Source organism: Diceros bicornis, chromosome 37, assembly GCF_020826845.1.
Source record: "Diceros bicornis minor isolate mBicDic1 chromosome 37, mDicBic1.mat.cur, whole genome shotgun sequence".
Classification (NCBI taxonomy): Eukaryota; Metazoa; Chordata; class Mammalia; order Perissodactyla; family Rhinocerotidae; genus Diceros; species Diceros bicornis.
The window spans coordinates 19,536,577-19,547,733 of NC_080776.1; the positions used below are offsets into that span (position 1 = coordinate 19,536,577).

At 51.2% G+C, this 11,157-nt stretch overlaps 1 protein-coding gene across 2 annotated transcripts; it reads left to right on the forward strand.

Moving 5' to 3' along the window:
- Window positions 1–746: 746 nt before the first annotated feature.
- On the forward strand, window positions 747–10,549 carry C37H2orf72 (chromosome 37 C2orf72 homolog). 2 transcript variants are annotated; one of them, XM_058533187.1, is made up of 3 exons: window positions 747–1,376; window positions 4,223–4,336; window positions 7,684–7,854. In XM_058533187.1, exons 1-3 carry the CDS (start codon window positions 770–772, stop codon window positions 7,686–7,688), a joined length of 726 nt encoding a protein of 241 aa, XP_058389170.1. In that variant the 5' UTR covers window positions 747–769; the 3' UTR covers window positions 7,689–7,854. The 2 variants fall into 2 exon arrangements, with proteins under 2 accessions (XP_058389170.1, XP_058389169.1); XM_058533186.1 differs by lacking the exon at window positions 7,684–7,854 and adding an exon at window positions 7,861–10,549 and having other exon boundaries at window positions 755–1,376.
- The last annotated feature ends 608 nt before the right edge of the window (window positions 10,550–11,157 follow it).

Genomic DNA, 11,157 nt, shown 5'->3' on the forward strand with positions numbered 1-11,157 from the left:
GAAATGATTCCTGCTTCTGACTTGTCCTCCTGACACCCTCTTGTTCCCCTGCCCCACATAGATCCAAGCACCACCAGTGCCCCACATCTGCCTTCCTCCACTTTCTGCTCCCCAGGGAGCAGTGCCGTCTGCCTTCTTGGTTGTCACCCCCAGTGCGGAGGGCAGCACCCTGCAGGTAATAAGCGTGTGTTGACATGATGAGGCCTCAATTAGTTTTTGTTAAACGCTGAAGGCCCAAAAGGTGAGTTAAGTGACAGAAGTAACAGAAGAAACCCCTGTTTCCCCTCTTTCCTCTACCCCCTTTTCTGCACCCCCTTCTCTGGTGCCCCCCTCTCACTCCAGAGCAGCACAGTTAAGGGCCGGCCCTGCCCCCGAAAGTTCCTGTCCCCGAACCACATGGACTCCCCAGAAACATCTGCTCCAGGTCTCAAATCGAGCTAACTTGTGAGGGTATATTTGTTCACACGATGATTTTGTCTTCCTCCACCTTCGGCTGCCCTGGACCTAGCAGGTGCTCAGTAAGTGCTTATAGGATGGATGGATGGATGGATGGATGGACGGACGGACGGACGGACGGACGAATGGCCATAGGGCAGTTTCCCCGCGTCTGCCACGGTACTGCGGGGGGCGCCACCATTGAGGACCCGGGGGTCGGGCGGGGCGCAGCCCTCGGGGGCGTGTCCTCCGGGACCCGGGCGCCGCCGTCCCGAGAGGCCAGCCCCTGGCGCGGCAGGGCGGCGGCGGCCGCAGAGGGCGGGCGGCGGCGAGCATGGAGCGCGAGCTGGAGGCGCTGGCGGCCCGGCCCGCGCGCCCGGCCGAGCCGCCCTTCCAGGCGCTGGTGGAGGCGGCGGGCGGCCGCGGGCAGGTGCTGCTGGTGGGCGAGCTGTGGGAGCGCGAGCAGAGCCGCGCGCAGCTGCGGGACTTCGCCCGGGCGCTGTTCCCGGCCGAGCCAGGCGCGGGCAAGCCGGGGGGCGCGGCGGCCGAGGGCGCGGGGCCCGGGGCGCCGGGGGCGCAGGGGTCGCCCGGGACGGCGGAGGCGCGCGCCATCCGCTCGCCGCTCGTCTTCGTGCTGTGCCGCGCCGCGTCGCTGGCCGCCCGGGAGCCGCGGCGCCGCCTGCGGGAGATGCTGCGGGACGTGCGCGGCCGGCGGCGGGCCGGCGCGGCGCTGGTCGGGGTGCTGGTGGCCGAGGCCGGGCCCGAGGACGCGGTGGCGCCGGGCTTGCGGCTGCTGGAGGCGCTGCTGCGCGCCGTGTTCGGCCGCCAGGTGGGGGGCCCGGTGCAGGCGGCCGCCTACTGCCCCGGCCACCCCGCCTCCTGCCTGGCCGTCCAGGCGGCCGCCTGCAGGGCCCTGCAAGCCGCCGGGCCCGCGCGACCAGGTGAGGGGGCGCCAGGTCCGGGAGGGCGCGGGCGGGCGGCGGCAGGGGAAGGCCCCCAAGTTGGAACTCTTTAGGCCGGCGCCTCTCGTCGTGCACCGAGGTAAACTGAGGCCCAGAGAGGGGAGGTGCATAGCACTAGGCCTCCCAGCTAGCGCGCAGCGGGACCTGGGCAAGGGGTCGAGTCTGTTCTGGGAGGATCTGGAGTGCATGGGAGATGCAGAGGCTTAGGGAAGCCCAGGGGACAAGCAGAAGGCAGGGGAGGCTGGTGGAGAGAAGAGTTGGGCTGGGCTGGGCAAAGATCTGGGAGCCCGGAGGAGGGGCAGGAAGGGAAGGACATGTGCAAGTCTTGGGATGCGCAGGTTTCGAGGTGGGAGGGGGACAGAACTGGGACTAGGAGGGTTGGCGGTGCCAGGAGCTTCTAGAACGCTGTGCAGCTAGGGGTGCCACGGTGGAGGCTCAGTGTGGAAGTGCCGAGGGGAGGAAGAAGTCTAGGAATAGATACCAGGGATTTGGAGGTGTAGGGAAAGGGTGTGAGGAACTGAGGGCACAGAACTTTCTAATCCTTCTTGGCTGCCCACCTGGTTGTGCACCCATTGCTGTGCCTCCCTCCCTCCCCCTAGGTCTGCTGAGACCACCTTTTCCCTTCACACTCTCCTAAAGTGCGGGGAGGGGAGTTTTTCCAGCCCCGATGGACTGCTGCCATCAGCAGAAGGGTCAGAATCTCCTCCCTCCTGGTACACAGGTTTTACAGGAGCTTTGCAGTGTCCCAGGATTAAAATATGAACATCGAGTATAGCTGGATCTGGTAAAACTGGGAGATGCAGGAGCGTTCTTTGCACTCCTGACCCCCTCCCCACCCCGACCCTCAGCACCAGCCGCCCTCCAACCCTTCCTGCTGAAGAGTTAATGAAGACAGAGGCTGTCTTCTGCCTCCCTGGGCATTGGTGTGTTAACCAGCAAACGAGAGTTGCCGGACTTGCAGGGGGGCCTTTTCCAGCAAGGAGACCTGGTACCTCTGGTGTCACAAATGTCACAGACCCACCTGCCAGTCTGGCCTGGTTCAGGGCAGGCCATCCCTATCAAGCTGTAGAGCCTGCCCTAACCTCCCCTCCATGCCCACAACCCTTTCTGTGGAGTCTGTGAGGAAGCTGGCTAAATTTGAAACTCAACCACCAGCATCCTGAAAGATATAGGGAATGTCCTGAGGTGGATTGTCATTCTGGCTGTTGATGCCAGCCCCATCACTGATCTAGCCCCAAGGGGGGAAACTTTCTGCCCCCTAATGAGCAGGTGCCTAGAAAATTCTCTGAGCCCTTAGTATCCTAGTCCTCTCCCATTACCAAGGAACAAATTTTAATTCCCCAGAGCCAAGCTTGCTCTGGCCTCCTAAGCTTTTGTACACATTGTGGTTGCTTCAGAATGAAAAGGCTTTTCCTCCATCCTCCTCTTCACCTGACCAATCCTGTCTCATTTCAGAAGTGGACTTCCTCCTCCAGGAAGCCTTTTCTCCAGGAACCCACTTCCACTCCCTAAGCTCTTACCACATGGTTTTGTGACTTTCCCTTGCAAGTTGAATCATCATTGTATAGTCAGGCATCGCTTAATGACGGGGACACGGTCTGAGAAATGCATCACTGGGCAATTTTGTCATTGTGTGCACGTCGTAGAGTGTACTTACACAAGCCTAGATGGTATAGCCTATTACACACGTAGGCTGTATGCTACTAATCTTATGGGACTGCCGTCGTATATGCGGTCTGTTGTTGAGCGACACGTCGTCATGTGGTACATGCCTGTATTCCCATTTCCCTGCCTGGCATGCAGAATCCTTGCCTCCTTTTAAACCCTGACACTTAAGAAATTTTACCGTCTTGCAAGGGCATCATTCTCTACTGCGTTAGACTTGTTTCTGCTTTTATAAACGCATACTGAACAACGTGAAGTCTTTCATTCATGCCTGAAGGTCATGAGCGTAATTATAGCTCATTGTCCGCTGACTTCTTCCGGACTTTTGAGGCGGGCAGCGCCACGGCCCTCACGCCAAATGGGTTCATGTTGCTAAGGTCTTGCTGGCAGTTGCGGCTGGTTTTTCCCATTTCCCAGTCTCTTTGCTCACGGCCTCATGGCTAGTCTTATATTTTAGGTTGTCTGCTTCGTGGCGGTGTCCTTTTTTTTATCCAGTTTATGCCCAATCCAGCTGCCTTTGGGTTGAAAAACTAAGAATCCGATCTTGTTAGAAGTGGGTGCACATTACGAGTAAATAAGCCCCGAGTAACGAATTATGAACAAGGATATCCTATGTTTTGGCTGCCTGGAGTCTTTTTTTTTTTTTAAACTTTGCTCTAGTAGACCTTATTCCAGATTTTGGGGGTCTTGGGCGATCTCCAGCTAACTGAGGTGGGACCATAATCAGGACACCAGAATCAGTGTGAAATTGTTTTGTGTGTGATTATCAAAAAAGATTAAATCTGTTCCTATTAAGAAATAGTTTGAACTAAAAATCAGGGGGAAATTACTGCTCTCTGAGGATTTTCTTTGGTGCTATGTAATTGTAATTAATTTTATGTCCTTTTTGTTACTGTAGTTTTCCCAACATGGTACCTACATAGTAGGGTTTTTGTGAGGATGAAATAAGATAATATATATAAAGCAATCTTTTTTTTTCGTTCTTTTTTTGAGTACAAAACCCCACCCCCTCTTGCTCGTCAGAATCTTTGTTTTTTTAATCAGAGAGTTGAAAATAGGGCAGTTGACAGTTGAAGCTCTTGGTTTGCCAAACAGAAAATCTCTCAGTCGTGTCAAGCACTGTCTGACCTGCTGCCTCTGGGACTTTGTGTTCTTTCTAGCGGAAGGAGCCTGGGGGAGACCGGGCCTCCCGGCACTGCTGGCCTGCTTTTCCTGGGGTCCTCGGAGCCGGGGGAAGGACCTAGATGCCACCTCCCCCAGTGGCCCAGCTCAGGGTGAGTGTGTCGTCTTCCTGGCCTCCTGGACCTTGTGCTTGGGATTATGGGAGGGGTCATGTGCGTGCAGGGACCTTAGGGATAGAGTGGACTAACATCCATGGAGCACTTGCCTTGTGTGGGGTGAGCAATGTGAGGTGCCCATGTCACCAGACGGCTGGCACACAGGCTCGGTCAGCAGAGCTGTTGTCCCAGGAGTCTCTGATTAATGAAGGCAGTGTGGGCAGGGCTGTAAGGCAGGTGTCAGCTAGATGCGTGGTGGGGCACATGGAGCCAAACACATTCCATCTCCCCCAGAGGATCCTGGGAGTATCACAGAGCAAATGACTTTTGAGCTGGGGGTTGGGGGATTTTCTGAGGCAGAAATGGGAAGACTGGGAGAGAGAACACCATGAACAAAGGTTTGTCCACGTGGTGTCATGCTCAGAAAAGGGACCCCTGTCAAGAGTGTCCCAGTGAGGTCCCGAAGGAGGCTGGTAAGGGCTGAGACTGAAGGGGAGAGTTGGGACCAAATCAGGCCCTGGACCTAAATCTCTCAGGAATACTTGTTTTCAATTTCACCTCACTCTGGTGGGACTCTGACCCACACTCGGAGGAGCTTCAAGGAGGGGCCCACAAGTGGGCCTCATACCCACAATCCGTCCCTTCCTCAGAGGGTTCTCTCCTGTTCAGTGTCGTGGATTTGAAATGAAACCAAAGCTGAGCATTCACCAGCACAAGCTTTATTCAATGGCCAAAGAATGGAGAAGTGGGAACTAAGTTCACAAATCAACTTCTCAGCTCCTGGGGTGATTAAGCAGCTATTATAAGGGGTCTAGGTAATGAAGAGGAGGGATATTCATAGTTCTTGGGGCAAATGGGCAGGGTTTTCTGGGGAGCAAAGGTGCCACCTCTTTTCTTTCCTTATTTGCTTATATCCTGCCCTTGCCCTGTCATGGCACCTATGGGTGTGTTCTTAGTATGGTAATGTATTACAATGAGAGTGTAATGAGCTGCGGGGTCTATGTCAGGTCAAGTCAGGCTGCCATGTTGCCTTCAACCAGTTTTGCCTGGTTTTGTTCAGCCATCTTCTCCTTCCTTTCTTTGTGGTTTCCTGCCAGCTAAAAGTAACATGTTAGGCTTGTTCTGAGCAGGGTTGTGGTTAATGTCTTATGGGGCCAGGGTAACATAGTGAGCCACTGGCCACTTCTGAGCAGGGGTGTCGAGATTAGGGGCATATCTAGAGAGATGACAGGACTGCAGGAGCAGAGAGAGACCAGGGCTAGAGCCTGGCTAGGAGGGGACTGCATAGTCCCAGGAGGGACAATAGGCAGCCTGGACCCGATCAGGCAGTGTTGGAATGGAGAGGCAGGAACTCACCAGGGAGCCGTTTCCAGGGTAGAATCATCAAGCCGCCAAGTGGAGTCGAGGGAGAAGGAGAAGGGGAAGACTGCTCTGCAAGGTCCACAAGAGCACTCAGTAGGGATTGAGGCTGGATGGAGAGAGGAAGTACCCAGGGACGCAGGTTATAACCAGTTGAACGTATGTGACCGACCCCATCCCCACCAAGGTGTACTGAATACTATAGTTTTGTATAGTGGGCAGTGTTTTAAAATAAACTTTTATCATGCCCCTTATTTTTTAAAAATCATTAGTTGATGTATCAGTCTTCTATTGCCTCATAATGTTACCACAAATTTAGCAAATTTAGCAATTTGTTTTAGCTTAAAACAACAGCCCTTTATTCTCTCACACTTTCCATGGGTCAGAAGTCTGGGTACAGCTTAGCTGGGCCTTCTGCTCAGGGTCTCACAAAGCTGCATCAAGGTGTCAGTCAGGCTGTGTTCCTGTCTGGAGCCTGAGTCCTCTTTCAAGCTCACATGGTTCTTGGCAGAGTTCATTTCTTGGCTGCTGTAGGGCTGAGGTCCCTGCCTTCTTGCTGGCTGTCAGCCGGGGCTGCCCTCAGCACCAAGAGGCCCCACAGTCCCATCTCTCACAGCCCTCTCACAACACAGCGCTGCTCCTTCAGTCAGCAGAGAATCGCCCGGCTCCTGTAACGTAACTTAGTCACGGGAGGGACCATCCATCGTCACCTTTGTCATATGCAGTACCCTAATCAAGGGAGTGACCATCCCATCATACTCACAGATCCCACCCACACTCAAAGGAGGGATTATACAGGCTGAGTACACTAAGGGGTGGGAATCTGGAGAGCCATCTTAGAATTCTGCCTATCACAGTTAAAAGCTCAAAAAATTAAAAAAAGGAAAACAGATATTAAAAATCATTCATGTAATTTCATCAGAGGTAACTACAATCTGTATTTTGGGATAGACCATTCTGTCTGTCAGTCTGTCTATCTATTTATGTCTCCTTGTGCTATTAAATTTTAATAAATTCACATGTATAATACACAAATCGTCTGCAAAATGCATCAGATATTTAAAATATTTAATTGCAAAAATGTTAACTTCAACCTCTCCATCAACATGGTGGATGTATCTGGAAACTAAAGGAAAAAAAAATAATGCAAAGGAATCATACACAATTTTACATAAATCTCGGATAACTTCCCTCTCTATAGCATATAACAAATTGTTTAATCTCATGTAGAAGTGAATGTGCTAAGATGCAAATTGTATTTATGGACTATACATATACATTTATAATATATATAATAAATATAGGGTTATACATACATACATTTATGCATACTGTTTTGGAATCTGCTTTCTTCATCAATAATATATTGTGACTGTGCAATATTCTACCGCAATAATTATATGTCAACAACATCTTTTATCTCTTTTGTTGAGGTAATTGTAGAATCACATGCAGTTGTAAGAAATCACACGAAGAGATCCTGTGTACACCTTGCCCAGTTTCCCCCAACGGTAGCATCTTGCAGAACTATAGGATGATATCACACCTGGACATTGACATTGAAACAATGCACAGATCTTATTCAGATTTCCAATTTCACTTGTACTTGTGTGCGTGCGTGTATTTAGTTCTATGGAATTTTAGACATCATTTTTAATGCCTGAATCCCCTCATGCGGGTGAGCCACCGTTTACTCAGCCGATCCTTTTGTTGGATAGCGAATCGGTTAGGATGCTTTGAGCTGCAGGTGAAGAAACCATGACTCAAAGTAGCATAAGCGGCAAGGGAATTCATTGTCTCACCTAAAAGACAGTCTAGAGGTGGGGTCAGCTGCAGGGCTGCTTGATTCAGGGGTCCAGTGACCCCATCAAGAACCCAGGTTCTTTTCAACTCTCTGCTGAACCATCTTCAGTGTTGTTTCATCCTCATGCGGGTAGCAAGATGGCTTCAGCAGTTCCACTAATTATTCCTAATTATTTCCTTAGGATAAAATCCTAGAAGTGCAATTGCTGGGTCAAAGGGTGTGTACGTTTTTAAGGTTTTTGATACGTATTTTCTTGTGTTTTTTAAGTAGTCACCGGGGCCAACTTCCTCCCTTTCGTTGCTAGCTTACTCACTCATAAACTTTTTCTGATTGGGTGATTCCTTCTCTTGTGTTCCAGATAGCTCCCAGGACCCTGAGGAGGAGGTGGCGCTGACAGCCATATTTCCCAACGGAGACTGTGAGGATCCTGAAAAGGGCTCAAGAGCCTGTGATGGAGCTGTCCACACTCCCGCTGAGACTGCCGGAGACTCAAGATGAAGGCTGGACCCCTGGGCTGCCCTGGCTCTAACCTACAGACTAGGGGCTGGCTCCTTCTCACTGAGCCCCCATGCCTCCATGTTGACCTTGGGATGATGGTAGCTACAAAGGCCCCACCTGCCAGGGGCCTGCCACACTGACAGTTACCAGCTAGGCAGAGGATGTACTAAGCTAAATATGACCTAGAAAAACGGATCCTCTGGGAATCCGTCCCCCGCCTCGCATTTGCTCACTCTCTGGTCATAGCGAGGTTATTTTTTCTCTCTGTGCCTCGATTTCTCTATGCCGTTGAAACAGACAGCTGTCTACTTGGGCCTCTGTGGTGCTATGGCATCTTGTGGTTGTTTGCATGAGCATCCATCATTTCAAGTGCAGCTGGAAAGAACTCTGGACGAGAAGTCGTCAGATGTGGGAGTGGTGGCCTTGGATCTGTCACTCAACCTTTGGGGCTTTTGTTTCTCAAACTCATGAGGGCACTACCAGCCCAGTGGCTCTCCACCGGAGGCCAGGCTGCCCTTCCAGGCAGCACTGGAAACGTGTGTGTGTGTGGGGGGGGTCACTGTGACTGTGGGGCGCCCCTGGCATTTAGTGGCATCTCACAGTGTATAGGACAATCTCCAACAGCACAGAGTTGTTCCACTGAAACTGCCAATCTTGGCACCTTTGAAAAACTCTGGATGAGCCACTCTCTTCTCCCTGTCAAATTCTAAGAAGAGACCCCCCAGAGCAGAGAGGGTTGGGCTTCCTGGGACCTCAGCTCCCAGAGCAAGCCAGAATAAAGAATGCACTGCCACTCTGGAGGCCTGTGGGGTCAGAGCCAAGAAGGTCTGTATGCTGCAGACCCAGGACAGAAATAGCTTTGCACGCCCGTGAGAAGAAAGGGCCCTTTCTTCCTTGTGTTGACAGTGATTTTCTGTGCCAAGCCCTTTGGAAATAAGGATGCTGGCAACTGCCTACAGCACCAAACAGAGGGAAAGTTAGGGGTGTTACAAGGGCATAGGACCTTCTCTCAATATCAGGTCCTAATCCAAGGTCTAAGCAGACCCAGTCCAGAGGTGGCGGGTTCCTGAATCCTTTTTTCTCTGTCTGTGAGTCAGACAGGGTCTATGATGATCCCTTAAAAGCCAGGAAGGCCATCTGTTCACTTGTAGAGGGAACCCTGCATTACCTCCCTTGTCTTCCTCCCCTGTCCCTGGAGAAATCCAGTCTTTGGAATGGTGAGGACAGCTCCTGATTTTCCCTGGTGGGAAGCACCATCTACGGGAAGTAGCTAAATTCATTCATTCGTGCATGATTCACTCAGCGGACATGCAGTTGTGCCTACTATTTGCCCAGTGCTCTGCAAGGTGCTGCATAACTTCATTCGTTATTTCAGCTCTCTCTATGATGATGCTAAAAGGGGGAATGGGAAACCTGTGGCTGAGGGGCTCCAGAATGTTAAGGAGGAGCCGCCCCTGCTCTCTGCCTCAATTTCTTCTCTGTAATAGGGAACCTAATCCCTCTTAGTGTGAGGACAGGTAGGATGGCATCTTGTTTGGGGTTGGTTGGCAGCAGGTGTCATTTTAATAATGCAGGGCAGTCTCACCAATAGAAGGACCCAGCTGACCTCCTTCTGCACAAGAATGAACTCAATGAATTACTGGTGGTTTTGTTTTAAAATGGGGAGACTGGTGTCTTTGAAGCTGCTATATTTTTCTATTTCTCCATTAATTTCTTTGTAGTAATTTGGTTTGAGTTTTATTATTTCATGGGGGGAGGGAGCTTTTTTAAGTTAGGAAATGGTCTAAGGCAGAAGTTACGAGGCAGCAGCCTCTGCTGTGCTTAAAGACGTTGGAGTTCATGGCCAATGTTTGAAACTTGGGAGATTGCACAGAAAAAAACCTAGTTTTCAGGGTGGAGGATGGAATAAGCCATGGTCTCCATTTTGCTTAAATTCCACCCCAACGCACTTGACCCCCTCTTCCACCCACCCACCCACCTCTCTACTGTACTTCACTCATATATGCCGTGGTCCCAGTCCCAGTGGGCATCTGCGTTTGCAAGCCTCTGGTGTAAAGGGTGGTTTACTTGTTATTTTTTCATTACCTTCAGTATTTCCTGTGAATAGTGGAAGAGAGAAGGTCTGTCTTTACTGCAATGTGGGTTCTGCCTTCCAGCTGATGAACATGGGACATGAGATCCTTCCAGGCCCATCTTGGCTTCCTTGAGACGTGGCTAAGATAAGCAGCATCCTTTTAGGAACAGTCTAGTTGCTGTATTCTAGCAGATGGATGAGTTAGGTGCTGGAAGAGACGACCTTGGTGGCGGGTCTCCTCCCCAAAGACTCTTACAAGGCACGAAGATTGGGGTGGGCCTGGCTGAGGGCGGAGGCCCCGGGTTAGGTCAGTGGTACAGGAGCCATTGGGGAGGTGGAGGGCCCTCCAGTCAGGTCACAGTCTGGGCTCTTGGGTACTAATCTTTCTAATATGGCGGTAGTTGTGATGCTTCTGACTTGAATTGATCATTCCTTTTACCTAATAAAACCAAACAGTACCTCACTGCTGTCTAATCGAGAACAGAATGGCTCTTTCCATTATTCTCATAGGGTGCTCTTTGCAGGAGCCCTTGGGAACAGGGCATCTGGACAAATGGTGGGAGCCTCTGGAAGAGTCTGGCTGAAAGTCCCCCCATCCTGCCCTGGGTGACATCTCCACAATCCTACTGGCTGGGATTGGAAAACATGTAGCTGGAAAGTAAATATTTAAAAAGAGTTTTTTAAGGATAGCATTTAGCTTCGTATTTAGTAGGGTGTGTGTGTTTGTGTGCCCACACATGTCTGTTTAACAAGATAAAATGGCCTTATCTGAGTCTCTGAGAGCCCTGTATAATATTTATGTCACAATTTCTCTCCTCTCAGAGTATTTGTCTCCAAGAGTTAGCACACAAGGGAGTCCTTTTGTTGTCAAACCAGAACCAAGACAAACCTGCAAAGGGGCCAAGGGCTGAGATCCCCAAATCTGTGATCTAAACAAGCCCCTGTTACCCCAGGAAAGCAAACCTGGGACCCAGCCTCACCGGGGAAGGTCGATGGCAGCCACGTTAACCTGAAAGCAATTTGTCCTTCAAAGTGTAGCAGGACCTCACTGCAGGGCTGGTTCCCTGTGGTGGGGAAGCCTGC

Bases quoted from the DNA above. Each gene is read 5' to 3' on its own strand.
- C37H2orf72 (XM_058533186.1), top strand. From the start codon at position 770: ATGGAGCGCGAGCTGGAGGCGCTGGCGGCCCGGCCCGCGCGCCCGGCC. The intron at 1,377-4,222 runs GTGAGGGGGCGC...TGTTCTTTCTAG, and splicing joins CGCCGGGCCCGCGCGACCAG to CGGAAGGAGCCTGGGGGAGA. The intron at 4,337-7,860 runs GTGAGTGTGTCG...CTTGTGTTCCAG, and splicing joins CCCCAGTGGCCCAGCTCAGG to ATAGCTCCCAGGACCCTGAG.